Genomic DNA, 20,689 nt, shown 5'->3' on the forward strand with positions numbered 1-20,689 from the left:
TACGTCCTCGGGCGAACAAGAAATCTTTATTGAAGGATAGATGAAGACGACTCACACAACCCGCAAGTTCGTCCCAAGATGGTACCGTATAGAAATTAACCTCTATACTAAATCTTCGACGACCGAGAAATTAAACACCACTCAAAACTATGAACAAAATCTCTCTCACTTGCTCTCTCTCTAGCTTTCTCTAAAGAAGAGTTGTTGTTGAGTAGTTGTGTTGATGTTGGTTACAAAGCACTCAACCCCCTTTTTATATTATTATAAGCCGGTGGAAAAATTGGAAACCAAAACCTAAATTGAAACCGCCATAAGCCTAAACCGCCCCATAAGCCTAAACCGCCAATTTCAATTTGAAATTTTAAGTAACTTCCAAAATTTAGCAGTTCTCACCAAACCGCCTAACACCACCAACCGCCTCTCACAATTCTCCACCTCGTACACAATTTGAAATACTTTAAATTTTGGACGAACACCAGGATACTCCTTGTAAGATATATCTGCTTCTTGTAACTTCATCCGACTGCACCATATGACCATGGTTGCCTACGTACCCTTTTACAGGATCAAGCCTACCGTAGTTCTACCAACCCTTCACATAAAGATTACCTTGTCGCCATTACGCCCTTTCGGGCAACTTAACACGAGCCGATTTGTAGCAATTCCAGGCAATGCTGAAACTTGCTACATGTCACCACTTTAGTCAACATGTCCGCGGGATTCTCATCTGTGTGTACCTTCATGAGAGAAACATCACCTTCCTCTATGACATCTCGTACAAAGTGATACCTGACATCGATATGCTTAGTACGAGCATGATGGACCTGATTCTTCGCCAAGTGGATCGCACTTTGACTATCACACCATACATCCACGCACTCCTGCTTAATCCCTAGATCATCCAGAAGACCCCACAACCACAATGCTTCCTTCACACCCTCGGCCATAGCCATATACTCGGCCTCCGTAGTAGATAACGCAACTGTAGATTGTAACATCGATCGCCAACTAACTGGAGCACCATGTACCCTAAATACATAACCAGTAGTAGATCGTCTTTTATCTAGATCGCCAGCATAATCCGAGTCAACATAACCGCTTACCTGACATGTGTCTCCACCAAAGCACAAACCCATATCAACGGTACCCTTCAAGTACCTCAAGACCCACTTCACAGCTTCCCAATGTGTCTTCCCCGGGTTTGCCATAAACCTACTAACCACACTGACCGCTTGTGAAATATCCGAACGAGTACACACCATAGCGTACATCAAACTGCCAACTGCACTAGCATACGGTACACGATCCATATGATCCTTCTCCACCGTAGTAGTGGGAGATTGTTTTCCCGAGAGCCTGAAGTGTGGTGCCAAAGGTGTTGACACCGCCTTCGCATTCTGCATCCCGAACCGAGAAACTACTCGTTCGATGTAACCTTTCTGATTCAAGTACAGTTTCTTACTTGACCTCTCTCTCTTAATCTCCATTCCCAGTATCTTCTTTGCAGCGCCCATGTCTTTCATCTCAAACTCTTGACTGAATTTAGATTTCAACTTATTTATCTCCACCATGCTTCGAGAAGCAATAAGCATGTCATCCACATACAAAAGGAGATAAATAAAGTCACCTTCGCGAAGCTTCTTGATGTATACACAACAATCATAGTCACTTCTGCGAAAACCATGCTTTAGCATGAAAAAATCAAATCGTTTGTACCATTGGCGAGGGGATTGTTTCAATCCGTAAAGAGATTTCCTCAAACGACATACTTGATTTTCTTTGCCCTCAACCTTGTATCCCTCAGGTTGAGCCATATAAATTTCTTCTTCCAAATCACCGTGCAAGAAGGCAGTTTTAACATCGAGTTGTTCCAGCTCAAGATCCCTCTGAGCAACAATACTCAATAGCACCCGAATAGAAGTATGTTTCACGACTGGTGAGAAAATCTCATTGTAGTCGACCCCTTCTTTCTGTGCATAACCCTTGGCCACTAGTCTTGCCTTATACCTTGTACCCTTGATTTCGGAAGAATCCTCTTTCTTCTTGTACACCCATTTACAACCAATAACAGACTTACCTTCGGCCAAATGGGACAACCTCCCATGTCTTGTTCTTGTGAAGAGACTCCATCTCTTCTTGCATAGCAACCAACCAACTCTCTCTTTCCTCCGCGGTAATAGCTTGTTTGAAGGTGACCGGCTCGTCGTCTTCCACCGAGAGTGCATATTCAACCACATTTGCCTGCCCGTAATGCCTAAGAGGTTTGTCTGACCCTAACCTCTGTACCGGCTTATATAACCGTTTCGGCCTAGTGTGTACCGAAACATCCTGTTGTTGTTGTTGTAAAACTTGTGTACCTTCCCCTTGAACCTCCTCATGATCGGGTTCATCAATTTTCTCATCCTGAGTATTATCCTGATGCTCCAACTGATCATGATTCCTAGAAACCCGTTGGTCTTCGGCTTCTACTTCCACTACTTGAGCTTTAGTAGACCCAACATCACCACAACTAGGCACCGTAGCTTTCGCCATAGCTACAATAGATGACTCATCAAACACCACATCTCTGCTGATTACAAACTTCTTGTCTTCCGTACACCATAGTCGATAACCCTTGACTCCTGTAGCATATCCTAAGAAAATTGCCTTCTTTGCTCTATTGTCAAGTTTGTTACCTTTAACATGGTAATAGGCCGTACAACCGAAAACCCTAAGTCTCCCGTAATCTGCATGTTCACCTGACCACACCTCGTAAGGTATGCCGCCATCTAAAGAAGAATGTGGAGACCTGTTCACAATATAACAAGCTGTAGCAACAGATTTTGCCCACCATTCTACGCCTAATCCCGAATTGGAGCGCATACATCTAGCCTTCTCAAGTAGTGTACGGTTCAATCTCTCTGCGACTCCATTCTGCTGAGGTGTGTTTACTACTGTCCAGTGCCTCACAATGCCTTCCTGATTACAAAACTCCTTGAATGCCCCATCCGTGTACTCGGTCCCATTATCCGACCTTAACGTCTTCAGCTTTCGACCAGTTTTGTTCTCAACCATTGCTTTCCACACCAGGAATGTGTTGAATACCTCATTCTTATGCTTCAGAAAATAAAGCTAGACAAATCTCGAATGATCATCAACGAATGTAACAAAATACCTGGAACCACCCTTGGAAGGTAACTTTGAAGGTCCCCAGACATCGGTATGTACGTAGTCTAATACCTCTTTGCTCCTGTGTTTGCTTGAAGAGAACGTCACCCTGTGTGCCTTCCCGAACACACAATGCTCACAAAACTCCATGCAAGGCTTCTTCATGTCCTTCAACAAGCCTTTCCCGCACATCAGAGATAGACCCTTTTCTGACATATGCTCAAGGCGCATATGCCAAAGCCTCGTACTAGCCGTTGGATCCCTTCCACTGATTCCTACTGCTACATCTCCAGTAATTGTTGTCCCCAAAAGTTTGTATAAATTACCGTAACGAGTACCTCTCATTACCACCAAAGAACCCTTAACGACTTTTATGGAGTCATTCTCTATAATTATCTTACAGCCGTTCCGCTCCAACACACCAAGGGAAATTAGATTTTTCCGCAAATCGGGTATGTGTCTTACGTCCGTCAATGTTCTCACCACTCCATCGTGCATCTTGATACGTATTGTTCCGAGTCCCACAGTTTTACATATACTATCATCACCCAGTATAACTGTACCACCATTTATACTCCTATAGGTAGTAAACAACTCCCTATTTGGACACATATGGTGTGACGCCCCTGAATCAAGCATCCACTTATCGAAGATTTTCTCAGACACCTCTGTCACCGAGAAACATTCATCCGCCTCTTCTGACACATATCCCGCCTCTTGCATCTCTTGTTTCTCCTTGTAGCCTTCGTTTTTTTGCTTCAACTTTCTCTTTGGACAAGCCGCTTTAAAGTGGCCAAGCTCACCACAACTAAAGCACGTTTTCTTGAAAGAGCCTCTAGATTTGGATCTAGATTTCCCGCCCTTTCCCTTTCCCCTTTCATTGCTCCTCCCCCTCGTTACAAACAACCCTTGTGCTTGATCCTTGTCTACTCCACCCGACGTCATACCGCTAGAGAGAGAGAGACGTACCTGTGAGAAGAGATGAGCGGGAAGGAGTTTTGGAGATTTTTCAAAAAAAAAGAAACAGATGAGAGAGGGAGTCAGAGAATGTCGTGAGAAAGATTGTGAGAAAGATTGGAAGAAAAGTGGACGGGAAGAAGGACGCAAGGAGCTGTCTGGGAGGGTATCTTTGAAAGATCCTCTTTGCTTTCTTCTCTTCCGTTGGATGCAAAGTAATTAGATCTAGGCCTTCCAATTCTAAACAACTCAATCCTCAACCACTTGATATAAATTGGTGAGGATAAATCCTAACCATTGGGAGGAGGGAAAAAGATACCCTCCTCCCTTATTATATAGATTCTTTGTGTTCTTTTTCAGATGAAGCCCTTGGTTGAGTTTTATGATTTCTTTGTTATATGAGTTTTATTATTTCTTTGTTATATAGTGTTTAATCGACTTCATAGCAAATTGATTTTGTGTTATCTATGAGTTTAAACAAAACTAGGTTTTTGGTAGGAAAATTTATGTTAGGCTTTGCTTACTGATAGTATTTGCCTCTTTATCAAATCTCGAGACTTGGTTAATGAAGTTTGGTCGACCACGTACTAATTCTCTCAACAACAAAAAAAGTACTAATTCTCTCATTTTTCCTGGGCAACTCCTTCTCTTTGTTGCTCTATGTTCGTCTCTCTGTCTCACTTTTGTAATTTTGAAAGACCTTCTTACTTCTAATAACAACAACACCACTACGGCTACAGGTAATATGATGCCAACTGTCCTACCAAACATTACTTTGGCATTGGTTTAATGTTATTAATCGCTAGAGTTAAGTTATACCTTTTATTATTGTTTTCAGTCGTTCATTTTCAGCTAAAAATAATAGGTTAAATTTTGATTATATATTTTGTAGCCCTAAAATGGTTTGCTAATGCTCACGAAGATAGAGAGGAAACTATTATGGTTTGTTAGCCTTCAAAAATTTCGCTGGCACTGCCATACTTATGTGAATTTACTTAGACTATAGCATAGGAAAAAGATCCTTGAAGCCAATGAGGCTCCACCGGCGAGTTCAGTCACTTTTGCCAATAGGAAAGGTGTTTCGGCATTGCCAATAATATTTTTGTCCTTGAGATCACATATAGCTTCCAAAGACCATTCGTGATGAGGAATATTTTTGTCTTTGGTATTATTAAAATTAGTAACAATATGAATGTGCAGATTCATTCAAGCGATAGATGATGAGGAATGTCGATGTACCAGAGACCATTCGTGAGGTGAAAGCTATACATACATCGTGGAGTTTCCTGACTTTTTGACTCCAGAATAGTGCAAGGCACCAGAGTAGTGCAAAGCACCAGAGACTGTAAGCAGGTTTTCACCTTCTACTTATAAACTTTTTTCTATTAGATTAAACTTTTTACCTTTTACTCTTTCTTTTGTTAGATTCAACTATCATGTTTGTTAGATTAATCTCTCTACTTTTTCTTTTGATTAGTTTTCTTTATTTTTGTGAATTAAATGAATTAATAAATTGCCTACAGGTGAGTGATGATTGAGTAAATTGTGAACGTTTCTGTTAGGTTTTAGTTTTCAGTGTTTTATACTGTAAATTTTGATAATTGTCATTTTATTTGGGTTTACAGTGTAGGTACAAATAGGTTTAAGAATGTTTGTCTTAGCTTTCGAAATTGTTGCGAAGAATAAAACACTGACGGGTATGTTCTTAGATTGAGCCAGAGAACTGTGGTTTAGGTGTTCAACTGTGTTTTTAGGTTAAATCTCTTCAAATAAGTTCTGTAAATAACAATATAGAATTGCTTATCTTTTCCGAAATTCTAAAAACTGGATTAATGGTAATTAAAGGGTATTCATACTTTGATATCGAATCATATCTCTGTCGCAGGTCACTTTAGGGCTTTAATTTGTTTTCATTTGTTTCATTTAGGGTTGTCATTTGTTAAGATAGTGCATATGTTGGAAATAGACACAGGCAACACATGAAGGGTACTTCGTGTTTATATAGATCTGTGAGCTATTAATACATCTACGAACCATTAATACGCAACACATGAACTAATTGCCTTAGAAAACTATTTAATTTGTGTAAAAACTGTGTTATTTGTGCCAAAACAAGTGGTTTCAGTAGTAGGGAATAGTCCATCTTCAAATTCTCTTTCAATCATTAAATTTTTTTCTTCTAAATGGTTAGTGCACTTTTTATTACAGGTAGATAACGCTCCAATGAATATGTAACCAAGTTCGAGAACACTCTTCCGTACTATTGCAAATGTCAAACTGATTGTAAGTATATTTGGTTTCAAATAGATTTTAGGTTCTTAACTTTGCGCAGACTTCTGCCAGTATCTCAGTTTTTTACATCAACCTCCATTGCAAAAACTCAATACTTTCATGAGGACTCCTCCATACTATTACCAATGTATAGCCCGTCCTCAAAATCATCTTTCAATCATTAATTTTTTAGGCAGATAAAGCTCCAATGAACCCGTGAGCATGTTTGAGAATACTCCTCCATACTGTTGCCAATGTGAAACTGGTTGTAAGCATACTTGGTTTCAACTATTGGATCTTCATTTACACTGTTTATAATATGTAGGTTTCCTTTCCAGAAATTAAAACAATTTTCATAAGAAGAACGTGAATGATGAATGTAAAGCGTAATAGGGTTCCAATGACCTTAGATGTCAATCTATTCTAGCTTAACATCACACTAAAAATAAAACCTTACTCAAGATGAGTGGACTATCACGACAAGTTCACCGCTTACATAGACCATAGGTGGTTAAGAAGCACCATATTCGATATGCTTGATGTATGTGCTCGCTTTTTTCTGTTATTCGATGCAATCAATTTTGTGAGTTGTTATTCAAATTGTCTGATAAAGAATAACTATTTTAAAATCAGGTTTGACTCGACTCATGTCTGCAACTGGATTTCAAATGTGAAATGTGGGTTCTTGCAATGGTCCGAACTTCTTTATGTTTGTTCGTTTGCAGTATGAGACGATTACTAGAGTTTGGAGATATATTATTTGTGTTTTCACAGAAGGATCACCCTAAGTTTGTGTCGACCCGTTGGTAGGTAAACTGCTCATACGACCAACTCTTGGGAAGTTGTGAACATCGAAGAATAGATGAGAAACCAAGCTCGATAATATGCACAGTGGCGCCCAGAAGGTTCAGTGTCCCCCACAATGAGAAGGGGGTTAACAAATTGATTCTGACTTTTTTTTTTTTACTTAAATTAATTTTGAACTTATTCCTGAAGGCGCACTTTAAATCCTATGTGGAGAAAATATTAAGAGATAGGTTGTTACTAATTGTTGCATTGAATGTAACCATTTAATAGAACACGATTTTTATGCCTATATTTGTTATCAATTTGCTATGTCAATTTGAAAGAGAAAACAAATACTTACATATCGTTTGGAAATACTGTCCGTGCCGTAGGGCACGGGTTACACCCTCGTACTAATATACTTCACAATGATTATGAGATAATAACCCTTGGATTTTGAGGTAACATGCATATGAAACCCTAGAGCTATGGGATTTAGGGTTTTATCACAACCAATTCAAATATAAACTCATCATCTTATACTACTTGTGGTATTATATACACTGTCATGCTTCCAATCATATATTATCAATTAATGAAATGAGAATATCTCATGAGATTTCTTATAACAAGTACTAATACAAGATCAACAAAAACCAACCCACTTACCTTATAATATATGAAACACAAAGAGATCTAGAGAGAGAGAAAGATCAAAATCAACATGATATATACTTGGGTCATGTTTAATAATCAAAACAAATATAAGCAAATAAATAAATAAAAACCTTAAGAATTATATTGAATAACATGTGAAATATATCTTATAGGGTTTTTTTTTATATAGTAACCCACAACAAAACATCACATAAAACATATAAGAATTAAGAAAATTAAGATACTGATCTCTTTCAAGTTTCATAGTCTAAAAAAACAAAAATATAAGATAAGATACTAAAGATATACTTGTGAATAATTTTGCTTGATCTAGCAAACAAACGGACCAAAGATGCTTGATTCCCCCCAAGAAAGAAAAAAAAAATAAAGAAAGAAAAGACACTCTTTTGAAGATCAACATTCAGTTGCAGATTCTGCACCAGCAGAGAAACTAGGGGTCGAATCTTACTGTTCAGAAAGGACTGCACGCAGATCCTTTCGTTGAGCTAGAAAGAGATGGTATATGGGTTCTTCTTCATCAAACCCCTAGTTGTTGTTGTTGTTGTTGTTGTTGTTGTAGTAGTGGTGAATAAGAAACTGCATGATTTAGATGATGATAATCTTCTCTTGATGATCTTTTCTACTCTCTTTTTTTTTCTCTCTCTTGTTGTTGTTGTTGTTGTTGGGTGATGAAAATTATGAAGTTGTTTTTGGAATTGGTGGTGGTGGTGGAGGATGATAAAGGAGGAAGAGGTGAGGAAGTAATGATGAAGAGGGAGAAGAGAGAGAGTGGTGGTGGTGGTGGTAAGAGAACATCATGATGATTATTGTTTGGTGCTGGCGTTGAAATGAGCAAGAAAATTCCAAGCTATTGCGTGATACAATAATCATCTCTCTCTCTCTCTCTCTCTTCACATCTCTTTCTTTCTCTCTCTTCACACCTCTCTCTCTCTCTCTCTCTCTCTCTCTCTTCACACCTCTCTCTTTCTCTCTCTCCACCACCCCACATGGAGAGAGATTTATCATGAAACCCATGAGACTATCTCTTTCATGCTTCAACTCGCCCCAAAGAAAAAAAAGGCTGTTTGTGTCTTTAGAGAGATCTAAAGAGAGATAGAGAGAGAGAGAGAGGAGAAAAAAGGTTTCTAGGGTTGGGTTAAAGCCCTTTGATCGGCAGTTTTGGCTCTGTTTGGCATGTAGAGAGACTTAGGGTTTTGGTAGTGAACTTTATGGGAAAGTTGAAATGGACCTTGTTGTCTAAAGCTTTCCCTTACTATTGTTTTGTTTATTGTCAAAGAAAACTATAGGGCAAATTGTTTTTTTTTTTAAGAAATAGGGCAAATTGTTGGGTGTTGCTGTAAGGTAAGCCTCAATTATCATCACAAATGGTAGGAGGACCCATGACTAGAATCATTTTCTTTTTTTTTTGTTTAAAGAACCCATGAGTATAAGAGGCATCTCAATAGGGGCAATCATAACATTTAAAGCGTTACATACATCTTTGTAGAATTTTTGTTAAAAAAATCTTTCTCTAATAGGACACTTTGTTAACTACTATATTATGAGGTGGGTGTATTTATTATATAGAATCTCAATAGAGACGCTCTAAAACTAGAATATCTTCTTGAGTTTTCTGAATGCATCTACAACGCACGACTCAAGAAAAATTCTAAAAATCCTATATCTCAAGTGTGAAAAGTAGATCTCAAAATGGTCGCTTTCCTATTTGATCATTTAGAGATACTCTATTGGAAAGTCTTATCCATTGCAACACTCAAGATACACTCTAAAAATCTATATTTTAGTATAAAATTAATTAATTTGCTTATGTGACACCACTCTAAATTTGAGTCGCCCCTTAAGGATCTCTAAACTAAATCTTGATACGTCATTTTAGAAATCCATGTTAAATTTTGCATTAGAGATGAATTTTAAAGAGAATCTCCATTGACACACAGCCAAGACTTCAGAAAATTTTTTAGTCGCATTTGAGATTCACTAAGGTTAGTATATCAAAAAGTGAAAAAAAATATTATCGTAAATATAGTCTGCCCTTGTAGAGATGGTGTCGAGTTTCTGGAATATAGCTGTGTGCCCAAGCTTAATAAATGTTGGAGTCTCTGGTATTAAAAAAAATCTTAAACTGTAATGGATGGTAGATAGGTGATGACTAAATCAAACGTATTGGAAAGTATATGGTGTTGCTGCATATTCTGATAGGTAGGTCAAATCGTGTGTCTTCACTAATATTGTGGTTGGGTGGGCTTTGCAAAATCTTCGCCAGGAACAAACCCATATGTTTACTGGACTTAGATTTGGTTGTCAAAAACAGAGACAACATCGATAACTACAAAGGCAGAAGTTTGTAGCTCATATCTTAGTTTATCCTCAAAAGAGTTATATTAAGTTCGCAAGATGGATTATGATCAGATATTCTTTTAGAGAACTCTGTTGCGGTTATGTACTTGTTACATCTTCATGATGTGTTAATGTTAATAATTTAACCACGATTTTCCCATATATGGCAAGGGTAAGAACCTCATCATACATGAGCATAAGATTACCTATGAGTTTTACTATTTTAACCTATTGTAATGGGTAATTAGGGGTTTGAAAATCAAGACAAAATGCTTGCTGTCTCCCTCATCCTGAAGTAATAGAAAGTCACACTCCTGAACCCTACCCAATGACTTTGTATTTTGTCATTAAGAAAGTTGCACAATAGAACCAACTTTACGATTCCACTTTCTTCCCCTTTTAGTTTGAGATAAACTCTCTTTTACCATTTACCAACTAATCCAAATTATGGAGTTTCTAAAACATGTTTACACTTTAAACAACTAATGACCTAGGGTTCAGTTTTAACCTCCACATGAAGCCAAAATCAAAAGTTAATTCCTTTTTCATGTCTCTTTTTGCAGTGAAATAATTAGGTTACATTCTTAGTCATCCCTAGCTAGAATCATATCCTTTCACCATCACACTATTATCAAATGGTAGAGACAGTGGCACCAACCAAATTCATTCTTTCAAATAAAATAAATTTGTGGGTTTCTCTTGGAATAGACAAAGGATTCTTCCAAAAGTAATTAGGTAAACTTGTTTGGCTTCAAAATACCTTACTTTTTTATGATAGTATTTCACGCATTTTTTCTTCACCAGAATATAAACTATAGATATTTTTATATTTAGACCGATCTAAAATGTAGACCCATAAGCGCCCCACTATTCTTTTTCTAGCCGAACAATCGAGTTTAGACTTCCAGTTGGCTTGTTTCTCACAATAAAACCTATCTTCGTTCCAAATAACTTACAAACGGATTTCAGAATGTTTGTTCGTGTCAAATGCATGACTCGATACAAATAACATATTCACATTGATTTAAGGTCAAACGCCACCTCTGGTGGTTTTTAATATCTTTTCATTGTTTGAGACATCTGAATCTGAGTCATTCGACTTAACTGGACCCAAAACGAGTCATTCATGAGTTAGACAAAAACAAACCTTCTCGGATCTATTTCAAGTTAATTAAAACCTTAGATTACATCTGAGATCAATCTAAACTACGGTCGAATGAATTGAGCTTCCTCTCGAATCTACAATCAGGGAAGAAATATTAAAAAAAAAGGTTTGATTATGATCTAATGGACATAAAAGATAGTACATAGAAAAAAGGTTTGATGATGATCTAAAGGTATGAGTTTGATGAGAGGTGGTCCATAGGGAATTTATGACTGCAACCACTGCAAAAAGATAGTACATTGTTTAATTGAATGAGAGAATAAAAAGAAAATAGTACATAGAAAGAAGTAAAACCGAATGATTGCTGTTTATTATTCTCTGCTAGTAAAGACCAATTTAGCAGCAGAAGATAGTCATGGGTCATTGATAAATGAGAATGATAAACCCTAGTAGCCTGTGTATTAAGTACTTTCCTGCCATAACTTCAAGTTTTTTTGTTCATTCACAATCATACATTATTTGAATATTTTGTTTACCCTCGTAGACTGTGCATATTCCTGTTCAAAAAATAAAATGCTTTGGAATTTATATGATTCAAATGTCATTCTGAGTTTTGTTTCCAACTTATCTCAAAATCTTAACCACTGGATATCGCCCGATCCCACCCAAGGAACTCATGGATCGGACCAGGATCGGGTAGGATGAGACGATCCAATGCCAATCCCATGAGTCAAAGATTCCTGCTTTATAGAGATCCGGAGAAAGAGACGGGGAGGTTGGTCCCATTCAAAGGCTTGTTGTACAAGAACTGCTATATACATATATTTTGAAGTGTCACATATCTCAAGCTACTTAGCCGATATATATATACATATATATTTATATATTGGGGGCTATGAACAAGGTGAACTTTATATTCGGTTCAATTTCTGTGAAACGGGCTATAAAAAGAGCTAACAGTTTTCATATAAGTACCCAATTTATTAAAATTTAGGCAGATTTATGCTTACAGAATCAGTACCTCAGTAATTTGAACAGATATTTGCTGCCCCATGAAATATGTACATGAATCATTCGCAGTGCTAATACAAATGGGAAGCCATATTTCTTTGATGCTGAAATTGAGTAGTTCAAATCACTCCGAGGTTACCTGCAATTCTGCAAAGTCAAAACAAAAACTGATAATGTCGAGTTTTATCCAGTTCACCCACTACTTCCTGTGGTAACAAAACTAAATACAACCATCAGTTCCGTGATATCTTTATTGTTTCATTTTCTAGTTCAATTGTTCTGGGTTTCGTTCGCTCGAGAGAGAGAGAGAGAGAGAGAGAGAGAGGAACTCGAATAATTCATGCAGTGGTCTGTGGATGAAGAAATAAATAGTAGCCTTACCATTTCGAAGTGATGAATTCATTTGAGTTCAGGTTTTCTTCTTTGCTGCTGCACCTGCAATCCACATTCGACCCTAATAGCAGCCATGAGCTCAGGAGAAACAACTCTGCTGGATGCCCTTGATTTTCTCTTCTCCATCAAAGCGCCACGAGGTGGTTCCTCTCCCTCTCCCCAACCTCTGTAGAGTATGACTTTGTTCGGCTCTTGAGAAACCATCACGCCGCCTGTTGCTTGCTGACAAAAGGAAAATTGAGGAAATTATGGGCACACTAGTTCAACGATTTCTAAATAGATTAAAGAAACCGAGAACACTTGTAATAATATAGGCATATAGACACACCTCCAACTTGAAAACCACCTCCTGGACCGAAGTCCCCTTCGCTCTGCCTTTGACATTCACTATAGCAAGAGGGTGCTTCAGGAAGTGGGTCTTGATTGTTTTCGCAACACCAGTAACTACATTGCTCCTACCTGATTTATGTTGCATATGTTTAAATATCGAGCTATATATCACTTGAAACTAAAAGTAGATTGTATGATGCACCACACATAGTAAACCCGAAAAGAATTCAACTACAAGTAATATGCAGTAGGAATATGTCAATTTCTATAACAAAAACTAAATCAAAAACAGCTTCTTAGTGTAAATAGTGATGAAGTATATGTAAAATTGTCCAAGGAAATTGTTACAGATAACTCGTATTCCTACGATAACCTGATCAGTGAACCATGTAGTATGTGCCAAGCAGAAGAACTCCAAACACATACAGCAATTAGCGATGGTAAAATTAGTATCGTTGGAAGTTTTTGTTCAGATTGTTAAATAATCCATAAGAAGCTATGCTTGTTTATAGTGCGAGTAGAACAAAGAATTTTAGGTATTTCGTCCATCATAATTACGAGACAGTGATTCAATGGTTACAAGTGTTGATTATGAATTACCAATAGCAAGGACAGGACGCTTCTTCGTTTTCAGAGCTTGCTTTCGTAAAATGAGCCTCTCTCTGTTGGACAAGGGCTCTGCTCTGAATGGAACCCCATCGAAACCCTTTTCTAGTTGATTTTTGTCAACTGATGAAACCAGTAAATTTTTTCCTGTTTTTAGGGATGAGCTCACTGACTCTTGCTCAGAAACATCCACTTCAGCTCGATCAATGACAACGGAAGTTGTCACGACTTGTGACTGAAAACCAGCGAAGTATACAAATAAAAAGTTAGAAGAGAAACAGAACTCGAAAACACATTTAGACTAATGGTTAACCAATACAAGTAAAATAGCTTGTAATAAATAAAGAAAAGAAAAAGCACTACCGCTACCGGAATATTATTCGGAATAGAGTCCCTATGGGCAATATCCCCCGTGTCCTGAAAATCATCCAAACTGGTTTCTATTCTTGCTGCTTCAGGCATAGATTCACCATCAATCTTAGCAAACTCATCATATTTTGGAGAGAAATTCATCAGTCTGTCCAGATGAGCGGCTTCCTCAATGTCATCCATGGAATGATCAGAGTTCAGTGAAGTCGAAGAAGATTCACCACTTTCCTCAGCCTACAGAGTTCATGTAAACAGCATAAGCATACAGAATAAGTATACAGACAGCAAAGTTAAACAAGAAAGTAGATGAATAATGACAATAAAAACATGCTACAGAAACATACAGCATAGATCGTGAAGTGCACATTTATATCCAAGATCTTTATTCGCAGGGCAGGGAGCTTAACACAACCATCTGAAACTAATATACTGTAACTTCCGTAGTCATTCAGAATTTCAGACTTTAATGTCGTCTTACAATGAATTTGTACCATACGTCAGAACTTGCAGCATATGTGATATATAATGTGGTCGCAATTTCAAACCAATAGTGTTCCTTAAATCGTGATCAAACAAGTAGGAAACAAAAAAGAAAATGGAAATAACAGATTATTAAATCCCAGCTTGAATGAATTGAGATTCTACCTCAATAATTATGTCATTCTATGTTAGAAATGTATATTAATTTTATTATTATTTGAAGTTACTAAGTTGGACGCATATCTCACATTCACCTTCAGATCGGAAGTGTTCTACAACAGAATTACATCCAACTATCCCAGATGAGGTACAATAGTTGGTCATGGCGAGAATACGTGTGTCTCTATTGATTTAGCATATGGTTGTGGGTTAGGGGAAGTAAGAATAATGCCCCCACTTCAAGAAGAAAAAATTGATTTAGGTAAGAAAACTATGTTGAATGCTGCACTGGATTCAAACCTATCTAATTAGAAAATGCAGTCTAAGGCCATCATTTTTTATCCTTACCTCTTGATCGGACACAGATTCCATAGAAATAGAGATCCTTTGACTTCGAGGACTCTCAACTGAACCCAGGAGGTTATCTGTTGTTTCAAACTCAGATTCTTCTCTCCGATATTTAGGTGATGGCACATGGTTCATCTCCGTCTCTCCTTTGGCCTAGACAGTGAAAATAACATTACATGGAAAAGACCAGGCTAGATAAATTGATAGAAGTGCCATCAAAAAAAATTTGAGATAAACTGAAATAAAGTGACTTACCAACTGGCTTTTCAACTCATCTATGTTTTTGGTAAGCTTCAAGACATGAAGCTTCAAAGACTACATTGATCAAAAAGAAGGGTAAGATAAAAGTTGTATGCCGTTTAAGTACTCTATGCATAAGAAATTTAATAAAACTTAGGAAGGCAGCATGATTCAACACATGTAGTAGTTCACCTCACAACGTTGTGCTTCTAAAGAGCGCTTCATTGCTTGCCTTTTATTTAGTAGTGTCCGGGGTCTCAAATCAGCAGGACGGTGGTAATTCTTCCCACGGTACATAATTATTGCATAACCCCTGTTCACTCTCTCCACAGCCACCAATATACCCCCACTTTCAGCCTCTAATGTCTTTGCTACACCATGAACATCTTCACGTCCCCTGGCACTAGCAAGTATTTTCACAAGTTCCCTATACTTCCAGTGAAGATGCATATTTTCAATTGTTCCATCAAAAACCCCTCGTCTGCCTGAATGGTGAGATAAAACAGCTCATCAGAAAGACTTCTGTATCAAAAATTGCTACGACTATGAAATGAGAACTTACAAAAAGCCAACTAGGAGTTCAACTGTACTACATGACCAATACATAGTCCGCTGAATATTAGGCATTTATTTATTTCGTAAGATAGTAGCCTTGGCGACATCAAGTAAATTGAACAGTTTCTTGTAACATTAGTTGCGCAAGTGTTTTTTTTTTTTTGTAACTTTGAATGAAAATATAAACTATAAACAAAGAATGTGTACAAGAGGGGAAGCAACTGGATGGGAGACTCTCACATCATCCAGGCTTCCCAATTCCCGACTACATCACCAAGAGAAATATTTCTAAAAGGGGCAAGCCATTTCGCCCAAAGATAAATATGCTACTTTTTCATAATAGGCTCTTCTCGAGAATCCACCCGAACAGTTTTTGATAATAATCCACCCAAATAGTTTTATTGGGCAAGGAAATCTCTCCAAATTATACGTAATTCAGCATGATCTGTGGAGAGCATTAGCCCACTTACCACAGGCTTTGAGTTCAAAACTACATGAGAATTACAAACTCACCTAACAGTAAGAATGGTTTCATCCTTAAGCCAACCTTCTTCAACATGTATCTCTCTTCTTCAGTAATACCCTCTCGGTCAACTTCTGGTTTTTGGGTCTCTGCTGCTTTCTCTAGCTCTGCCAGAAGTTTCTCTGCCTTCTCCTTCTTATTTAGAACCTGTTGTGTTATATGAACATGAAGCCATTAGTATTATCAGAAAGTATTCATGCAAGATTTAAGTAATAGAGTATCTTAAACTCATTCTTACCATAGACAGCTTAGAGCTAATGCTTTTCAGAACTGACTCTGTTGACCTAGGTCTCCTTTTCTTTTCAACGGTGATTTCCTGGACTGCACCACCGCTATTAGGTTCCTCGGCCGATGATCTAAGCTCGGGCCTTGTCTCGTCAGATGAACTTTGAATTGTATGTTTCTCCTTGTGCATTCTGGGATATCGCCGCTCTTCAATTGCGACAGAAACTGCAGGTGGCAAAAAATCTTTTCCTCTGTAGAAGGCAATAAATTCCTTATCTCTGGATAGGAGAGTTCCTCCAGTTAGACGCTGCAAGAGTGGACTTCCAAATAAACAGAAGGCTGTGAGGAAAGTATAAATGCATATATGAGTTGGATAAACCGTCCTATTAATTTCTAGAGTAGTGCTATAAATCCTTATCAATCAGGAACAAGTGAACATGATAATATCATTCGAAAGAAATAAAGGTGCCAATATCCTATATAATAAATATCAATAAGAGCAGCATGACTATTTCCTACCTTTAACTCGTCGGCCATTAATTCACTGTTAGTGTTCTGAACTCCTCTTTTTACTGCAATTTTTACAATTTCACATTTTTCCCAGAGTTTAACCATGGCAGTCGCCAGTCCTTGAAGGTTCCTGTTTCTGCCTGAAACCCCAAAATACTTCAGACCAAAAAATTGCTCAACTAATAGCTGCTAAAAAGAGAAACAAGAAAGAAATGGACTAACCTAGGGCAAAATGGCATGGTAATGGGCGGCCAAGCCTCCTAATAGTGGTCATCTCATCATCTGTTAACTTAGGCTTTACCCCATATGGGAGAAGGCGAAAAGGTTTGCGATATCCGGGAACAATAGCTGGTAAAAGATCGGCATCAATTGGTAGTGGTTCACATCCCCACCAATCAGTAAAACGTGGGCCTAGTCCATCTAACATACGGTCAGCTTCTTCAACAAGTTGCGCTTCGCCAGGTAATAGAAATCGAACTCTACTTGGAGAACCCACACCCGGTACTAATGCCGAGCCAGCCTTTATATTTAAAGGAGTTGGAAGGCCAGGTTTTGTACCTTTTGTGCAAACCAAACTGCTCTCTTCTTTGCTGACAACTCCATCTTCAGTATCAGACTCCAACGATACCTCATCAAGAGAATTATCATTTGTTGTGTTATCGACCAAAAAGTAAGGATATTCGTAATTAGCCCCTCTATATAAGATAATGGTACTCCCACTCCTCCAAACAACCACACCGCCAGTTTTCCTCTGAGAAAAATAGTGTAAGAAGCTTGATAAGAAAATATATTTCAAAGATCATATATTTAGAGTTTTAGACTACCTAATGCCTTACAAAAATCAATTCCGAACATAATCTTTTCATCTGAAAGTACTAAGCCTATGCTGAGAAACTATTATGCCGAGAAACGTTGTATCAGCGGATGTTGCATTATTCTGAACTTGAAAAGCATGGGTAACATGCTTCTTTGCCAGTGAACATGCTATAATTCCATATGTGCGAGTTTTTAGAGTTAACAAATTTGTGTATGAGAGGAATCTATTGATTGAATTCTCCGTAAATAAAAGCACCACAAATGTCAAAAGGGTGTCCGTTAATTCAAACCCGTAGCTTAAAATTGAAGTCAAATTTTCCGAAATGCACATCGACCTTACCAAAAGAGTCAACGTTGATACCAACAAATGCATTCAGATTTTCCATGATTATTTTACAAGCATGTTATGGCCTAATTAGTACCTAGCATATCTAATTTTGACTCCATTCAGATACGAAACCCTCACAAGGATATGTTTTGTCTCTAAGGGATAACAATACTATGGTTGTAGATGAGAAACACATGTAATTGAAGTTACAGTTTCTCAAATATGGTGGCGAAGCGTCCACGGCTCCATGCCCTTAGTCCAGCAAAATGACGAGATACATTATGGCAACTCTCTGTCTCTCTTTATATATATATATAGACACTCTTAAGTAACAGTTCAAAGCTTTAGTCAAAATCGTTTAAACTATACGAATGCAACTAACCAAATAATTTTGTTCTACATGGGAAATGTAAATGAATTAGCAGAAAAAGAATCAAACCTCCAAGATATCATGAGTCCTCTTCATATTCATCAAACATAGATCCTCACATTTGATTTTCACAAGCTCTGTCCTTCTCCACCTTTCATGAATTCCATTAACAATACCCTCTGTGATTCCCGCCTTCCCAACCTTCAATTTCTTCCTCAAAGCAATCCCAACTCTCCTAAGTCTCCTCAACTCCTCCTGAGGAATCGTCAGCTCCGCCAATGTTGGAACTTTATCTTCTCTCTTCTCCAACCTCTCTTTTCTCTCCACCCTTTTCTGCTTCACTGCTTCCTTCTTCAATTCCCGAAACCTTGTAATCGCAGTTCCTGAACCAGGTTTAGGAATTGGATTCTCCGGCGTACTCCAACTAGAATCAATGGTATAACCAACTCGTTGTTTTGGTAATTCTCGAGAGAAAGGTAAGAAGATTTCTCCAGCAGAGCCACCATGACTGATTTTCTGTAGTGAATTTTTCTTTTCTTCTTCTATATAACCAAGATTTCGAAGTTTTTCTGCAATTCTTTCGAGTGCTGTTTTGCTTAGGGTTTCTGTGTTGTTTATGGTGGATGATGAATTTCGAATACAAAATTTGGAAGGTTTAGGGTTTTGGTAAGAGATAAGTGGTGATGTGAAGAATAGACTAGAATTTAGGGTTTTGGGGAAGAATGGAGAATGCAGGTGGTAGAGAGGGAGCAACATTTGAATTGAAATGACGAAATTTTCTTCTCTCTCTCTCTAACTTCTTTAGTTTCTCTCACTAGTCACTCTTGTCCTCCATTAGACACTTCTTGAGTTTCATAGGTGAAGAGGATAAAGGGGTGGCCGCAGCTCTGGGGCATCCTTGAAAATCTTAAGGGCATCCAAAATATTTGGGTGGAAAAATTGGGAGGCCTTCAAGACTTTACCACCTTTTTATCAGGTCCTAATTGGATGAGGTTAATTTTCTACAAAACTATCTAGTCACTAGAAGGAGTTCTGATCTTCATCATAAAAAGGAGTCTTGGATTTTATTCTAGCTAACATAAAGAATAATGATCGAGTCAATTGTTCGTGTGTGTCAAGTAGAGGTATTACGTCTGGAGTTCTCGATTTTCGACAAGGAAAAGGTATGATAACGGCTTCAACTAGTTCATTATTATGTTTGTGCATGTGATTTTGGAGTATCTAATATTTGACATTACTGCAAATCCGTTACTAGCATTAAGAGACCATAAAACCTTACGTTTGGTTACCTGCTTTCTTATCTTCATTTCAAAGTTATGTAGTTTTCAAAGTATCTTGAACTCGAATATGTATACACTCCACTTAGACTTGTATGTAAGTTGTATGGATGTTAAAAGTCCTTTGTAGTTTTCTTGTGGTTCGGTCTTCGACATAAACCAGTGTTTAGTTGGTTTGAGTTTGTTTAGTTTTCGCTTTGTAAATTTTAATTTTTTTCATGTGTGATCGGGGCGTGCTTGTATCCAGTTTAGGACACGAGACATCACAATTGACCACAATTGATTTAAAAGAAAACTTCTTTTTCACCACAAAAATTAAAATATTCACATTTTACCCCCTAATTTGCTTCTGCACCACCGACCTCTAGCCACCATCCCTACGTGCGAACACCGCCTCCTACCACCAATACCTCCTTATGTAGATGGTGGCATGGGTGAAAATAATGAGATAAGAGAATGATAGAGAAAGAAAAATGGTGATACTCGAAGGTAATTATAGACTGTGGAGGTGGTGGACATCGTAGATGATAGTAGGGATGTAGATATTGAAGATGACGAAGTGAAAATGAAGATGAAGGATAAAATTCAAACATATTAATCTTTGGGATGAAGATAGATTGTCCTCAGAGTTAACGGAATCAACTCTGATTGACTGAAGTTTACATGTCCATGTATCTTGGTGTGGTTGCATTTAGATCGGGACATATCCACGGTTTCAAATGTGCATACAGACTGAACATCCCAAATTCTACTATGTCAATTCTAGGCCAAAACTAGTATATTTGTTTAAATAAGAAAAATTTCATGTGACCTTTCATCAATATAAAGATCACAATAAAGGTTGAAAGTTATTGTGTGATTATCACAT

At 37.7% G+C, this 20,689-nt stretch overlaps 1 protein-coding gene and 1 long non-coding RNA gene across 9 annotated transcripts; one reads left to right on the forward strand and one right to left on the reverse strand.

The window, feature by feature from the left end:
* Positions 1-5,217: 5,217 nt before the first annotated feature.
* On the forward strand, positions 5,218-8,759 carry LOC147547713 (uncharacterized). Its single transcript, XR_015238238.1, has 3 exons — positions 5,218-5,457; positions 6,313-6,387; positions 7,009-8,759. It is a non-coding gene; the product is annotated as an uncharacterized LOC147547713 (long non-coding RNA).
* A 2,440-nt stretch (positions 8,760-11,199) lies between these two features.
* On the reverse strand, positions 11,200-19,384 carry CFM2 (CRM family member 2). Of its 8 annotated transcripts, none has more exons than XR_015238505.1 (14): positions 18,614-19,384; positions 17,253-17,781; positions 17,040-17,170; positions 16,534-16,827; positions 16,286-16,442; positions 15,410-15,702; positions 15,233-15,292; positions 14,978-15,130; positions 13,991-14,224; positions 13,616-13,856; positions 13,014-13,144; positions 12,674-12,907; positions 12,303-12,431; positions 11,200-11,562 (listed from the first exon to the last, which is right to left on the reverse strand). XR_015238505.1 is itself a non-coding variant. In XM_086671533.1 (13 exons), the coding sequence occupies exons 1-12, from the start codon at positions 19,298-19,300 to the stop codon at positions 12,692-12,694; spliced, it is 3,126 nt and encodes a 1,041-aa protein (XP_086527659.1). In that variant the 5' UTR covers positions 19,301-19,384; the 3' UTR covers positions 12,242-12,431; positions 12,674-12,691. The 8 variants fall into 8 exon arrangements, 4 of the variants coding, with proteins under 4 accessions (XP_086527659.1, XP_086527658.1, XP_086527656.1 ...); XR_015238504.1 differs by having other exon boundaries at positions 12,303-12,439; XR_015238503.1 differs by having other exon boundaries at positions 13,985-14,224.
* Positions 19,385-20,689: the final 1,305 nt, after the last annotated feature.

Source organism: Eschscholzia californica, unplaced genomic scaffold, assembly GCF_041429995.1.
Source record: "Eschscholzia californica isolate CP2 unplaced genomic scaffold, dmEscCali1.0.p SCAF_3, whole genome shotgun sequence".
NCBI classification, from domain to species: domain Eukaryota; kingdom Viridiplantae; phylum Streptophyta; class Magnoliopsida; order Ranunculales; family Papaveraceae; genus Eschscholzia; species Eschscholzia californica.

Excerpts from the sequence above, each read along its gene's own strand:
- CFM2 (XM_086671530.1), bottom strand. The coding sequence starts at position 19,300 with ATGTTGCTCCCTCTCTACCACCTGCATTCTCCATTCTTCCCCAAAACC. Across the intron at positions 16,443-16,533 it reads TTAGCTCTAAGCTGTCTATG|GTTCTAAATAAGAAGGAGAA; the intron begins GTAAGAATGAGT and ends ATAACACAACAG. Across the intron at positions 15,703-16,285 it reads GAAACCATTCTTACTGTTAG|GCAGACGAGGGGTTTTTGAT; the intron begins GTGAGTTTGTAA and ends CTCACCATTCAG.